Genomic DNA, 16,593 nt, shown 5'->3' with positions numbered 1-16,593 from the left:
ACAACAATAACAAAAATATTAATGGACAGTTTGTTGGTTTCCTGCCAAGCAGCATAACAAGAAACTTATCATATTTCCCAGAAAAGCTAATTATACACCAAGTTTAGTTGATTATAAATCTAGCTGCCCTCTACTCCATCTAATCAATGAGCTGTGATCTGATTACATAAGACATACAATTATGCATATTACTTGGAGAAATTGAAGTCATGATTGAAAAGCTAAATTCCATCTTGGCAAACACTTTGTGTTATTATAACCCGAGATGTAGCTGGGTGTAAAGCCATCGAAAGTCAATTTATCTACCTTCTCATTTGTGAAATCGTTTTCTAATTTTTAAAGCACTTAAATTCATTCATACCACCCATTACTTTATTAGTATGTCATTTACATAAAAAGATGTCTTACCAAGAACATAAAACTAATTAATACTTGCTTGGAAATGTCTTATTAATTTATCCTGACACTTCTGCAGGTTTCATGATGACTGGATTTCACACCTTCTGGTTTCACTCGCCATCACTGCTTCTATAGTAAACACTGCTCTGTTGACATACAGGATTAGCGTGAGGAAAATACAGTGTGTGTTTACCTGGGTAGTAGGCGTTGGTGGGGATGGAAGTACTGAGAGTGTTGGCTTTAGGCAGTGTGAAGGAAGCAGGTGATGATCCAGCTAGAGATGGAGAGAAGAGCATAACACAAGGCAATCAATAGTCTAGCATTGCTTTACTATAAAATGCCTTTTAAACCCTTTTAGATTATATCCCCGGTCATACTGTACACCTATACAACAATATATGCAAAATACATTATTACTTCATATATTTATACCAAAATCCAATCATCATTTGTGTGATTACATAAGCTAGCACCAGACAATAATATCACGACATCCATCCATCATCAATCAATCTCCAACTGTTAGTGACAAGGGAGTTATGTGTGGAGCATAGAAATAGAATAGGAGTAGAACAGACATTCCCATTCAAATCAATGTAGCAGGATTCAGAGTCAGAGTGGTCGCCATTGTTATGTGCATCGTTGCCATCACGACTTTGTAGCGGGCTAAGTTCCGTATAAACCAACCCGACTTGTGGCAAGTCGCGGACTCACTGATGTGAGGTTTTGCAGTAACAAAATGTCAGCATACATACGTACGAAACATAGAGTAGGGCTGTCAAACGATTAAAATATTTAATTGGGATTAATCGCATGATTGTCCATAGTTAATCGTGATTAATCTCAATTAATCGCACATTTCTTATCTGTTCAAAATGTACCTTAAAGGGAGATTTGTCAAGTATTTAATACTCCTATCAACATGGGAGTGGGCAAATATGCTTGTTTTATGCAAAATGTGTATAGATATTTATTATTGGAAATCAACTAACAACACAAAACAATGATAAATATTGTCCAGAAACCCTCACAGGTACTGCATTTAGCATAACAAATATACTCAAATCTTAACATGGTAAACTGCAGCCCAACAGGCAACAACAGCTGTCAGTGTGTCAGTGTGCTGACTTGACTATGACTTGCCCCAAACTGCATGTGATTATCATAAAGTGGGCATGTCTGTAAAAGGGAGACTCGTGGGTACCCATAGAACCCATTAGCCCGCTACAACCTAAAAAACGCAAGTTGTGTTAATGCATTAAAGAAATTAGTGGCGTTAAAACTAATTTACGTTAACGTGTTATTATCGCCTTCAATTTGACAGCCCTTGTTTAAAGATTTGTGGCAGACAGTGGCTCAGATTGCACAAAAAGTAGTGTTATGATGTGGGATGTTACAGTGAATGTGATAAATGCAGATCCCACTGTTCAGACTGCATAAAAAAGTAAACCCTTTTTTTCTCAGATTGTATGCAAACGGTGGTGTGGTCTCTATGCTATGACAGGTTTCCTAAAACTAGAAATGCTCAATTACAGTTGAAGTATATCAAAACTTAATACTTGAGCAAATGATACTTTACAATAGTACTATTGATGTACCAGAGTAGAGCAATACACATATGGGCAATAGAGTAAATGTGTGTCATCTCCTCTTTTAACAGAATAAGGACTCCTCATGCAACATCAACAGAGCCAACTGCCATGCTAATGGGGTTTGGGTTATGAGTGCAGTATGTTCAGGACTATAATCTGGCAGCCAAATGACACGACTGACAGCCATGTAAGGTCATGGAGAGCGTGAGAGGGCTTAGGTACAGTATTGAAGGCATTACACTGACGGGCAGAGTCAAAAGTAATGCATTTAAATCATTTGCGCTGGCAGACAGAGGGCCAGATTTGAACCTCCACACTAACAGACAGTTAATCAAGGTCAGAGCATCTTTGGGGCTCATCCCCTGCAGGGGTGCAGAGACAGAAGCTGCTGTGGAGTTTTAATCTGATGGTTTTGACTGGGATTATACCAGGTCAAGCCCTGGGTGCAGATTTAGCCGAGCTGTCCATCAACAAAGTATTAAGTCTAACCTGGGACGGAGAAAATGAATAGGTTATCGCACCAGAGAGGATCTAGTGTGTGTGTGTGTTGTGTGTTTCCTCCATGAAATGGAAACAGAAGGGCAATGAGTTCAAGACATCGCAACAGATTTCTCAGAGGGTTCATGTGTACTGGTAAGCTTTGAGGTCAAGTTTTGAAGTGATTTCAAGCAGCCTTGATTATTGATCACAATACAAGACTCCCTACAGGCTATTAACAAGTCTTACTGTTAACACAGCTATACAACTATAGCATAGTGCTGGTACCAGCAACATCCTAACAGTAAATTATTAATATTGCTGACTTTAGTTTACTTTTAGTTAATTTAACACAAATTAATTAGAGAAAAAGACATTTAAAAAGGGAATATGTAAAAAGGGTACAACAAACCCTTCAGGGCATGTGAAGAAAAAAGCGAAACAAGAGCAAAATCTTTCTCAAAATCAAAGTCTTTTTCCCGTCAAATGAAAGTTAATTCTGTTAAACTGTTATGAAGAAGCCGGTTCCCTATTGGCTACCACTCGCACATTGTAACAACGGGTAGTTTTTCAAAAGCTACAAAATCACTGTCAAATCATTTGCACTGGCTGAATAAAGTCTCGGTTAGAACTAGGCAAAAACAGAAAAACAAAGAGACATTGTTCATTAAAAATCCATTTTCAACACTAATTTGTGAAACGGGATGTGGTATATGACAAAAAAAAGGGAAAAAAACACATTTATCATGGTAATAAGAAAACGTCATATAGCCTCACACTGAGATTTGACACTCATTGTTCTGCAAATGTAGAGATTTTTTTGTAGCAGGAGTCAAAACAAATATGATTGCAGTACTAACTTAAAAGCAATGACTGATATTTCACACCGCAATGGGGATTTAATACCAGTTGTTCCTGAATATGTTCCTAAATCCACTTGGAAGAGGACCAAGCCTCCCATTTTAGGTTGTTCCAGTGTGATTATTTCCTGTGCAGCCAAGTCTGATTTCTTTCTCACCTGACCAAACCAAATAAATTGCTTCCACCGTGCTCGGCGTGTGTGACAGTAAAAGGCAGGTAGTCTGATGCACGGCCGTCTTACCTCGCCCGTTGAGAGTGAGGGCACACTCGCTGCGGCCGTTGAGTGTGAGGGCACACTCGCTGCGGCCGTTGAGCGTGAGCGCGCACTCGCTGCGGCCGTTGAGTGTGAGCGCGCACTCGCTGCGGGTGTTCAGCGTGTGGTTGTGCGTGTCCATGAAGGACAGCGCCTCATCACAGTTGGTGCCCTGCTCCGTGTAGCTCTTGTCCATGGAGTTGACCATCACTGTCATTTCCTGGCGGGTGCTGTTCAGTGTCTCCTTGCGCTTCTTGGCCAATTTCCTTTTTACACAAGGAAGAAATAAAAGCAATCAGACAAAAGCAACAATGACTGCACTTCCATTGATCTGACATGATGCTGGTAGCGATGACTCATTGATGTAATGACATGGTTGAGCTAATGTGCCCCGGGTTGCGGTCACATTAGGCTTTATTAGGCTCCAGATGCTTTTTTCAAGCACTGCAATATGAATCCTTGAGAATGTGGAAAGGTGTGACACCCTAACCCAAATACATCAGGGGCTGTGATGATTTAAAATTAGCTTTAGTATTTGGGGGCGAAAGAATTAGAGTTGTGAATGGTGAACTGAAACAGTCAACCTGCTTTTATTGACCTACTTTGAGTTGATGTGCTGGAGCCTACAAGCGATCTGTTCCATATCAAACACCATTGTGTACGGAGTTGAACGCACAGAGAAACACACACACACACACACACACACACACGCACAAATCCACATGTACTGTATGCTCACACATATTCTGGTTCTCCTTACGTAAGAGCGGCTGCCGAGCTCACATCGCACCTATCCTGGTTTCACTTTACTGACACATTCCAGATTTTACATATCACCTAAAGCTGTCCTCAACTATTAAAGGGTAACTTCGGTATTTTTCAACCTGGGCCCTATGTTCCCATGTTTTTGTGTCTAACTGACTAACATAACAGAGAAAACAATTTCTGAAACTGGTCCAGTATTGAGGGAGAGCGCTGTAGACGGCAGCTACTCACAGGCTGCAATATGGTGCTATTGGGGCAAGCTGGCATCGTCTTTTACGTCCACTAAAAGTGCTTGTTTTTGTCATGACAGGCTCTGATTGTTATTTTAAGTGTCTGACATAATGGAAAGAGTCTCGCTCAAGGAGAAGTCGAGGTGAGGTGACGTGTTGCCGGAAGACGACAGTGGAATAGTGGACAAATACTGAATGAATAGAGAAATACAGAAAGCGTAGCTTAGTGTTATCTAAAAGATTTTCAATGTCATGGCTGAATATTTAGATGAATTCCACAATATGGATGAGGTCTTTGAATTCGATGGTCGCCTGTATTTGATTTAGCCAGAGTATACGGATATTAAAATTTCACAACTAGACTTCTCCTTGAGCGGCACTTGGAGACAATAACAAACAGACCGGATCAAGGGAAAGGTAAGAAAAACATTTTATTTCTCTGTAGGGTCCTTTCCATAATGTTGTCATTAGGGCTGACCCGAATGCTTCAACCGTTGCCATGGTAATCAACCTCCAAATCAGTATTCAAATGCTTCGTTTATATATTTTTATATATATGTATGTTATAATAATGTATAAATCCTAAAATAGCCCATGAAATAAGGAATAATCCCACAATTCCTTTTCAGATGAATACTGCTGTTTGTTATGTGTAGAGGTGCGTGTGTGTGTGTACAGTATTGCGCTGTTTTAGTCAGTGTACGGAATCATTCATTCATGTTTCATGTTTTCTAGTATCTAATATTCAGTCTAATCTCATTGGTATAAATAAGGTGGACTATATGTATAATGCAATACAATTTAACAGCACCGCAAACTGCAGCCTGAATACCAAATCCAAAATGACCATTAAGTTGAATCAACATCTTTCAACAAAATCTGACCATTATCAGCTGAAGATTTATTGCAGGAAGTATCAGACTGCATTAGTTGTAGGCAGGTGAAATAAACTGGCAAGTGAGTGTCAATACTAATAAATAACTTTACTAACATTCAGTGGAGGGAAATCTCAAATTACCTCCACTGAAGTTAAAAATAAACAACAGAGTAGAAGAGAATGGATCTGCTGCAGTATTTATTGATGTACAGTATCTGTGCATGCTGCAAATATGGGTACTGATTTTAATATTATTTTCATTATTCAGTGGGCTTTATTTTCCATCTTCTGTTATGCATTCTATTAAATATATTTTTATCTTATGTTATCAAGTGTGTGTTTATATTCCATCTTATTTTACAGTAACTATGGCATTCTATCCGTTATGTTCTTTTCCTTTACTGTAGAGCACTTTGTGCTGCATTTCTTGTATGAAAGGTGCTATTCAAAGAAGTGTATTATTATTTAATTAGTGGTATTAACTTAGTAGATTGTCTTTCAAACAGCAGAACCAAACATTATATATTTTATTTTTAATTGTATTATTGTTTTTATTAATGTTATGCTGTCCTTTTCCTTTGAAATCTACAGTAAGTGTGACATTTCAATGACGATGATGATTATATCACCTCAAAAGAAGTTGGACTGTGAAAACCATTGAGGAAAACATTAGCTGCAAAACTTAGTTTCTCCAACTTCTGTATTCTCACTAAATAAATATGCAACGAATGAGAAACCTCAAAGACCTCAAAAGTTTGAGTTTCCCTCTATTATACCAACCTCTGACCCTGCTGCAGTGTCCTACAGTAAGACTCTGAATCCCTGAAGGGAAAGCTGACCCTGACCTCTGACCTCACAGAGATAGGAGCCACTTGCATTAGAAAATGTCCCCATGGTGATAAATAAAACATGACATTATCACTCTGAGGAGTTAACCATACTATGTTTCCACGGAAGTTTCACAACAGACAAATGGCAAACAGCTTGAGCGGGAACATACTGTAAGCTATATCCATATCTGATGTCTGCCGCTGCTCCATAGCTGGAGGGGAGCGAGCGGTGTAAGAATTAACTATGGCAGCCCTCACACTGATCCGCGCACTTTGTTACTCTCTGTGTGACCCCTCTGCCTATTTGAATTGCAGTCTCTCTCACGGACAACTGCGGTCTAATGATGCACTCCTGCTGCTTTGTTTTCGCAAATCTCCTCTGTTTATTCAATTTTGACGCTGTCTGGTGCCATATGGCAACAGGCCCCCGCTGCCTTCAAACAGTCATTTGCTCTGAAGGCCGCGACGTGAGGCTAATAGTGGATCCGTTCTTCAGAAAGCAAAGTGACAAAGTAGTGACATTTTCATCTGCCGGACTCACTTTTTGTGTTTAATCTGCAATTGGAGTCGGGAACAAAATGGCAAGCTTGTCTCTTTTTTTTTTTTTTTTTTTTAACGTTATAGCTTCATATTGCAATAGGGAGGAGTGGGGAGGGGAGGGGGAGCCGTATGCACCCCAGGCAATATTAAGACTGATTCGGCACTGTGTGCACTCATGGAGAAGACTATTAAGAACCACTATAATCCCGGTTTTAATACTGTATCACTGTTCTTATTTCTGCGTCTGTTAAGACTTGAATTTCCGCTTTCCTGGCCTGCGTAACAGCTGAAGAACGGGCGTTGGAGATAAACGAGGCTGCACAGACACCAGTGCCAAAATGAGGAAAGCACCAGCAATACTGGGATGTTTGCAAGGCACCGTGGGTGTTAGATGAAGATTAATTGGCATGCTATTCTCTCCTCATTTGTAAGAGGGGGAAATTTAATGATAGATGACTATATTACAGGGTCTGATGTGCTGACAGAGATAGTACGAGGAAGTGTACAGTGGAGTGTTTGTGCATCTTGATGAATGTGACCATTTATCATATCCCCTGATAGTTAGCGTAAAGCTGCGCGCGGAGAAGATCCCAACAAAAAATTTATAGGACTGATTGCTTGCAGGCACGCCCGACAATAAAAATCTCAAATTTCTTTGAACAGCAGTGAATGTGCATATGAAGGAGGAGAGACAGACAGATGGCAGAGGTGTTTGTAGAAGTAAAGACTGAGCAAACACTCCAGGTAACTATATTAGGCAACTCTCATTAGAGGGATTGTCTGCAGTTCTGTACATGACAGGCGTGGTATATCTAGGATCTAAGTGAGCAGAGCTCCTAGCTCCATGAGTTCAGCTACAACAAAAAGGAAGCTGCGTGAATTGTATGTCTGTGCGTGTTTGCCAGATTCTCTGTTCTGTGGGAGGTGATGCTGCTGCAACTTCTAAAACAAGAGCTTCAAAACCTCGAGCTCAGCATGGTGGGTCTCATTTCGGCGCTGGAGCAGCCTAAACCTTGTGACATTGGGACAAAGACGATCCGCACACATCCGCAGTGCATGGGTGTGTATGTGTGTGTATGTGTGTGTGCGTGTTAGATGACTGACACGCAGCTGGGAGGGGCAACAGAAGCGTCTTTGATTCACCCAGTGGGGGCATTTCAGTAGTTGTTTGCACTGTGTCTCATTTCAAACTTCTCTCCATCTTTAACTCATTCTTCCATGAGGTCATCCATCATACTGTACATCCATTCCTGCATCTATTCATTTACTTTAGTGCAAGTTTACAAAAACTATTTCTGAATGCAGACTCTATTCAGTGATGCACAATACTGTTTATTTGCTAACTTGATTGCATCATTGATTCTGTAAAACTGTTTTTTTTAAACAAACATAGAAAATATATAAATAACAAAAATACAATGAGGATTGGCCTTCATAATTCTTCATTTTAAAATTATTTTTTTGGCTCCTCGTCAATCCAAAGAAAGGAATGAATTAGACAAAAAAAAACAGCACTGAAGGAGTGCAACCAAAAAAATTCAACATTAAATTTACTGCATTTCATACATGTAGACGTTTCAAATAGCTAGTTTGAAACATATAATTTGGGATTTTAAAGGTTCTCTATTTGATATTCAGAGCATTAATATAGCATCAAACAACAATTTGCTTTGTAAAGATATATGCCTAGTGGAGTAATGTCTACCAGAGCAGAGAATGAAGTCACTCTCCCTCTGTGTAATCCGAGCTTCTCCGTGCTTTGTTTATGTAGCCGGCCCGGCAGTGCATGTGCATGTTAGCCCATGTGAGCGTGCCCCACTGACTAGCTCATGGCCGCCGCTTTGCACTGTTGTCATACGGCGGTTACAGCTGATAATGCCGTCCCGACCGTAGACTGTATATAAGAAGTGGACATGGTCTCTGTGACATCACCCATTGGTTTGTGGACTGCCGTTTTGAAGCCTTGAGTTTGGCATTTTGGCCGTTGCCATCTTTTTTTTTGGCCGTCGCCATCTTGGTATTTTGCAACCATTAACTGAAAACAAACTGTGAAAGGGTAAAAGTTCTAAGATGAAAACATGAACAACACCCAGACTGGACAACACTGTGGTAGCGACCTGTCAATCACAAGGTAGCCATGCCCTAAAGCATCCCCTGCTTTATGGTCTATCTGACTCTAAATGGGACCATCATTTACTAAATGAACATCATGCTGTATTGAAGAAGACTTGAAACTAGAGATTGAGACCATAAACTCATGTTTACAATGTTTACTGAAGTAATAAATCAAGTGAGAAGTAGGGTCATTTTCTCATAGACTTCTAAACAATCAGACTTCTTTTTGCAACCAGAGGAGTCGCCCCCTGCTGGCTGTTAGAAAGAATGCAGGTTTAAGGCACTTCAGCCTTGGCTTCACTTTTGCCTACTAGTCCCGATCGACGGCGTCATCGCGGAAGCACCCACCCTCCGGTTCTGTTAAGACTGTTATCTCCGTCAGCAGTGTTGCCGTTATTTTCAATGTTACTATTCACTGTTTCACTGCACTGTTAGCACCGTTAGCTGCGAGCACTGTTCGCTGTTAGTCGTCGCCATGTTGAGCGCCGAGAGGAGGCAATCCCTCAATCATAGATATGCTCTGAATTTTGAATTTGGCACCTTTAAAGTAACAGTGATTACATTCTCAAAAATGTTATTTTGTTAAAGACAAAGCCTTGACCTGTAATGTTGTAAATAACATTTAGTGTTACATTTATGATAGCCAACATTTTGCTACAATTTGTTTGTTACATTTAGTGTCTGTTAAACTACTATATTTTGGGTGTTTTGCCTCTAAAATTCTTATTTTGACAAGGACTCAGATGAATCTGTTTTGGTCTCTGGTCACCTTGTTCCTACATTATGTCTAGCTTAATAAAAGTATATTAATTTTATTTACCGATCAGTAAATATACTTAATTATAGTTTGAATCAAGTAATAAAATGCACTGTATTTTAAAATTAAAAGTATGAACTATTATGATTAAACCATATACTTGTACAATATACATAATTTTCTCATCATTTCTCTACTTGTTTTTTCTAAAGCTTTTTAACTGCATCTCATTGTCACAAGAATAAACCATTATGCTATATACCAAAAGGTGCAGTTATGATTTTTCCACTATTGCACTGGCACTGCCTGTATTATTCCGATACGTGTTATATGTAGTTAAGTAAGTAGCTGATGAGAGCAACTGTGTACAGTACATAGTGCCAAGCTGTGACAGACAGATGCTTTGTAAATGACACATCATGTTAAAATGTATGCACTGAAACTTCATCATTCCGTGCATGACATCCCTTCGCCCTGCTCGAGCTGCTCTTCCTCTTTCCCCTTCCTCATCAACATTCAAAGCTCGTAGGTGCAAAAATCTGCAAGGCTTGTACCAATTAATGTGATTCTTGCTGCATGTTCGGCTTGTAAGGTTTAATGAAGGTGTTTGCCCTGAGCACATTGTGTTATACATGGTGCGTTTAGTAGGCCTCCCATGAATGATGATTTATATGTCTGTGTGTGTTTTTCAGTAAAAAGGAAGCAATTTAAGCCTTTTTTTCTCTTCTTGATATATCACCGCAAGAGTTTGGTAAATTACAGCACTGAAAGAAGCATACAGGTTTGTTTACCATCAGGGCCACTCAATAAAACTTATGCACTCATCATACCATCAGGGATTTATGATATAAGTGACCACCTGCCAGATGGAAATGGAACCGGTCTCTACTGAATGAAATTGTTTTTTATGAGCTGATATAATAAAACAGCAGGCAGAAACATCAAGCATAACACCAATATTTATAGACTGCGTTCATGAGTAGATATTCTGTGCAAACATGTCTTCAAATTTTTATAATTCTATTTCAATGTAATCAAACTCCCTCTGCTGTGTTATCACTATCGGGGTAGAAAAAACAGTCAAACAGTATTTAGGCCATCACGGGACATTAAAATCAGGACTTACAATATATGGGTAACTTTTAGATACATTAGGGCCTTTCACTTAAAAGGTATTAATTTGAAAATCAGAGCATTAATATAGCAGCAAACAATTATTTGCCATTTAAAGATATAGAGGAGTAATGTCTACCTGAGCAGAGAATGATGTCGCTCTCCCTCTGTGTGTGTTGTAATATGAGCTCATCTGTGCTTTGTTTACGTAGCCAGTCCGGCCGCTCGTGCATCCGAGTCCTCCACAGACCTCATTTTCAAACCCGCACCTGCACTGGCATCGCAACATGCAATACCGTACCCGCCCCGCCACCCGCACATACGACACATTAGTTTCGCAACCAGACCTGACCCGACCCGTCAACACGATATCTACAGCCTGACTTGAAACCAAAAATTCTCTCACCGCTCTCATAGCGTCGTTTTCATCCACAGCAGGCAGCTGCTTTCAACAGCAGACAGACACATTTCTCTCAAGAGTTGGTTGAGACCAAAAACAGAGCTAAAAGAGAGTGAATATTGGACTTACATTCGCCAGGTGTCCAGAAACATGACTACTGGATGTTTGCTAACAAGTTTGCCATATCAACTTAAAAGGTGACGATATGCCAATGCTATATTCACAGCTTGTTTGTACTGCCCCCAAGTGGCCAAAAAGTCAGTTATTGAAGGTTTAAGGCTTTTTTTGCTGAACAGTTACCTGCTGTGACTGGAAATTATGCTAGAAGAGCGGTGAGAGTGAACTAAAACAGTGAAGTTGTAGATGGAAAACCAAAGACTAACATTTGCTTGAATCAGATCTGTAGATTCAGTTCACCTTCAGCCACAATATCTTTTCATACAGTGCCTACTGTAAAATAAAACTACTATATTCTATGTCTTGCAGTGTAATCCAAATATTCAGTTGTTTTTTTTTGTCCCTTTCCAGTTAGATCTGAAACTTTTGTAGGTTTTACACTGAGGGATTAGTTTAATATTATCCTACATGATGAGGATAATATATTGGTTAATTATATAGAGGACGTCTTTACAGTCAGATCACATACCTGAGGTTTGAGAAGCACTACACAAGCCTGACTAATCAGTCACAAGCGATACAGTAAGTGTGCTTGTATTTAACATTCCTGCTACTTGATGGATGAATCTAACTCTCACAGGAATAAAGACCCAATCGCAACCCTTGCCCTGTGCCATTGATCTCTCTCCTGTCCCCAGAAGCAGCAGCAGCAGCAGCAGCAGCAGCAGCAGCAGCAGGCACAGCGGCCGGTACGGCCACCTGATTAAAGGACAGTCATATATTTGATCACACATGTAACTGCATCCCTAATGAGCGCTCTTGACTGATGTTGTGTTGCGCGCTAGCCCCCGCAGCCACCTCTGGCAATGTACCCAAAGTGCATATTTTGGCAACTGCAGGATGTTCTCATGCCTTTAAAAGACTTTGATGAATGCATGAGAGCATTAATGGGGTTCATCAATCATAGAGGTGTTGTAATCTCATGGCTGGCAACAAGGCTGTAATCAAAACTGCAGACGAACACTTCAGAGAGCGCTCTTGAGAAAGCAATCTATAATTGATTTGTTAATATAAATTTTGGGTTTATGCAACATATTAGTTATATTTGTTTAAAGGCTGAACTTAGACACCCTCAGAGTAGAAAACATTAGGGGTAAAATAACACCTGCCATACCGAGTGACTCTTTGGTGCGATGTCACCTTTGCAGCTCCTGTCTTAACACCTCAAGGCACAAAATCATCTTTCCAATTAGCTAACATGCGTCTGCGTTCCCCTCACTTGCTTTGCTTCCTTGTGCCTACCAATGAATGACACAAGAGGCAGATATAAAGACAAGATGGGAGGATGGGGGGTTGTATTACTGAATGATACATCCTTGCTCACTGCAGCATAATTTTAAATGTCAATTGCTCATGATGCACAACTGTATCACCTGTTAATGGCGATGCAGGACTAGTGTTGAAGAACTTCATTCAGCAGAAAAGTTATTACTTCAATCTAAACGTTAATTTCCTGCGACAAAATGTGACACAGGTGAAAATAATGGGTTAAATATCATTCACATTACTCCTGAAACAATTTGCTTGCAGTGTGCCGTATAATCTATGGTTCTCAAATTTGTTTCAATAATTTCCCCCCTGTGAAATATTTTCTTCAGCAAAGTAGAAAATAGGAATATTGAAATATAAAATGTGGTTTAATGAGCTTACATTTAGATTTTGTATTGAGGTTATTATAGTATAATTATTTTAGGATTAATATTTTTTAAATAAAAAAATTTTTAAAACGCTAACGTACCCCCTGCAGTACTCCAGAGTACCCCTAGGGGTACTAGTACCCTCATTTGAGAAACACTGCCATAGATCCATACAACTACAATAAACAATAACATTAGAGGACTAGGTGAATTAAAATCAATCAATATAATGTTTTACACCTTCTAGCCATTCATAAATAAATTGTCTGAATAGGCATCTTGAATGTAAAAATGTTGACGTTTAGATTTTCCATCATAGAAGTTTTGCAAAGAACGATATCACTTGTTACAGAGATCCAGAAATGTCAGGTGCCCTGGTTATTTATTTATTTATTTATTCCCACATTCTCTAAGTGTGTTTTATTATCTATTAGTATTTGCTGCTGTCATGGCACATTTCCCAGTGGGGATCATTACTCCTTATCTAACTGTATATTATGTTGTTATCTTGTCAGCTTTAGAGTGGAGTCACAACATTCACAGCCTACTCTTTCCTTTCTTTTTAAATCTTAACAATAAACCCTCCAATTCATATTGACACACAAGATTGTAGAAAGATGTAGACGTGGTGCTGTTGACGTCACGGATACATTCAATTTTAAAAGGGACGTGATCTGGCTTAACTGCTCAAATACATACTGTTACGCGTTTGGAGCCAGAATATCCAATTTGGCTAACTAACCTATACCTAAAACCTGTCAATCAAAGCAAACATGCCTCTAAATAAATATTATTTAAGGCGTTAAATTTCCTTCAAATGGAAGATTAATTTTGAAAATCATCATCAAAACACACGTCTGAAAATTTGCTATTAAATACCTAACTTCTTGTGAAAAATAATGTATTAATTTGTAATTTTAGACATCAATCTCAACTTTATGCAAATGGCCAATAATCCAAGAAACCACTATTTGCATGTAACAATAGACCCTGATATGGCAGCTGCCATCTTGAGATGTTGACATAATTTGGAGCCAGAGTCTGCACTGTAGTGATCAGGGCTGGAGCCGCAATATCTACGACCCGCCCACACACCAGCCCGAGCCAATCACGAGCCGAGCACGGTCGCAGCTTTGACCTATACTGCAGCCAGCCACCAGGGGGCGATCATGATGTTTTGGCTTTACTTTTGGGGAGCTGCCATGCCGTCCATCTTTATATGCTATATAATGCTTTATGCTTTGTTTGTTGTTATGCTATACGTTATATGCATCTTTATATTATATTGATATGTTTATGCATGCAATACTTAAAAATATTAAGGCTGTCAAAGTTAACGCGATAATAGATACATTTCTTTTAACACCATTCATTTCTTTAACGCATTAACGCAACTTGTGATTTTTAGGTTGTAGTGGGCTCAGTTTTAAAGCTAGATTGAAGATACTGGCATCATATGAATGTAGAAAAACCTAAAGAATCCATTGGTACCAACCATGTCACAGCTTGTCAAGAAGGAGGCTAAATAATGCTCCAAATTTACGCAAAATTTTGGCAAGGGAATGTCATGGCCATTTTCAAAGGGGTCTCTTGACCTCTGACCTCAAGATATGTGAATGAAAATGGGTTCTCTGGGTACCCACGAGTCTCCCCTTTACAGACATGCCCGCTTTATGATAATCACAAGCAGTTTGGGGCAAGCCATAGTCAAGTCAGCACACTGACACACTGACAGCTGTTGTTGCCTATTGGGCTTCAGTTTGCCATGTTATGATTTGCGCATATTTTTTATGCTAAATGCAGTACCTGTGAGGGTTTCTGGACAATATCTGTCATTGTTTTGTGTTTTTTTTTTTTTTTTTTATTTCCAATATAAATATATTCATTAATTTGCATAAAGCGAATACATTTGCCCACTCCCATGTTGATAAGAGTATTAAATACTTGACAAATTCCCTTTAAGGTACATTTTGAACAGATCAATTTTTTTTAGAATAATTTGCAATTAACCACGATTAACTATGGACAATAATGTGATTAATCGCGATTAAATATTTTAATCAATTGACAGCTAAAAAATACAAAACTGATATTTTGATTGTTTCACTGACAACCTGCTTAGCTCGGTCAATGTGTGTGCTCAGCTTTGATGACACCACTCCTCCAAGTCATTGGGGCTTTCCATCCAAGACAGCTGTGATCTAACATGAGTGACACGCAGAGTATTCAGAGTAGTATTATCTCCAGGTGCATTCTGAGATGTTCTTTGATGTGAGGCAGCCTCCATTCTCTCCTCTGATCACAGCCATCTCAAGACAGATTAGTCGGCATCCATCACAAAGAGCGTACAGAGGGAGCCTATATGAGCTACAGCAGTGAAGGCAGAGCGGCAGAATAAGCTTCTTTACCATTCAGAGGTGTGATTTGGAATCATGTCTTCTATTAAGAGCGAATACGGCGGCTCTACGGCTCTTGTTTTATGATGTTGGAGACATCTAAATAGAAAGGAGGTTATTCTGTGATCACATCAGCTCGTTCAGTAGTGATGCATACGCCTTGTCAGCTAAAGACACAACTCCACCATCACCATAGAATCAATGGGATGGATGTGCAATAACCCAAAAAACATGCTCGGAACAAAAGGGAGGAAAGAAGCGTGAGATGGTTTGATGACAGAATGAGCGGATGGAGTAGGGGTAGAGAAAGACTAGAAATTATCACATGCATATGGAGCCAAATTGGTAAGATGTTAGATGTTAGCTCATGCTTAAATTTTCAGAGCAAAACCTATTAATATGGTCAATCCAGCATAGGAGTTATTGGGTGCATTTTTGGCATTTGCAGTGTGTATACACAAGTGTACAACATGTGAAATATTTGGACTAGCTCATTGAGGTTCTGGGCACAGCTAAAGCATAGATTCACTGTGATAGGCACTTCAAAAAACCTAACTTTGACAAGTCAACAGAGATGAAATCACTGGAGTCGAATGAAAAATTCACACTCACTAAAAATGCAGGAGCTCCTGCATTGATTTCTTTTTCTTTCACATGATGAGTTTGGCAGCCGTACAATCATTAAGGCAGTTTAGTTCATCATTTGATAAACAAACTCCTTAAAAGTCTAGCAGAAATTATTTTGTGCAATAACATTTCAGAGGCAGGTTTATGTCGTGGGGGTTGTAGATGCGTCTGCGTGCTTTCGTCAGAAGTCGTGCCAATGTGACATACAGTATGATGTGCTCGTCATGTGGAGATGCATCGGAGTGGCGTCCTCCGTTTTCCTCCAGCAGAGATTACAGTTGGGCCTCTGTAATAGCTCTGAGCGGGAGGAGGATGACATGGCTCTTTGCATGCATGGGAAACAGCGTGTGGGTGAGAAAGCATGGCACTAACATTACACAAAGTGGTTACTTACAGGTAGTAAGTGTAGGAGTGATAGGTTCTTCTGCCGAGTGGGGTGGTGGTAGGAAATAAGCAGTGGAGGAGGGGAGGGGATGGAATGAAAAGGAAAGAAAAAGTAAAAATATATTAATGTTTGAAAAAAGAGTAGAAATGAACAAAATCAGAT

At 39.5% G+C, this 16,593-nt stretch overlaps 1 protein-coding gene across 10 annotated transcripts in view; it reads right to left on the bottom strand.

Moving 5' to 3' along the window:
* Window positions 1-16,593, bottom strand: part of LOC141777553 (receptor-type tyrosine-protein phosphatase mu) — a 192,157-nt gene that overhangs the window by 49,697 nt on the left and 125,867 nt on the right. For 7 of the 10 annotated variants that reach the window (XR_012595919.1, XM_074651914.1, XM_074651917.1 and 4 more), the window contains exons 16-18: window positions 16,441-16,470; window positions 3,571-3,848; window positions 593-673 (exon numbers count right to left, since the gene is read on the bottom strand). Coding sequence is in view for 9 of the 10 variants with exons in the window: in XM_074651914.1 (XP_074508015.1) it covers window positions 593-673; window positions 3,571-3,848; window positions 16,441-16,470 (389 nt within the window). In the remaining variant the exon portion in view is untranslated. The remainder of the gene's footprint in view (window positions 1-592; window positions 674-3,570; window positions 3,849-16,440; window positions 16,471-16,593) is intronic. The other 3 variants (XM_074651918.1, XM_074651920.1, XM_074651921.1) reach the window with 1 other exon arrangement.

The sequence above is a fragment of the Sebastes fasciatus genome, chromosome 11 (assembly GCF_043250625.1).
Source record: "Sebastes fasciatus isolate fSebFas1 chromosome 11, fSebFas1.pri, whole genome shotgun sequence".
Classification (NCBI taxonomy): Eukaryota; Metazoa; Chordata; class Actinopteri; order Perciformes; family Sebastidae; genus Sebastes; species Sebastes fasciatus.
The sequence above is the reverse complement of the archived record's forward strand: the minus strand, read 5'-3'. Positions and strand labels throughout refer to the sequence as shown.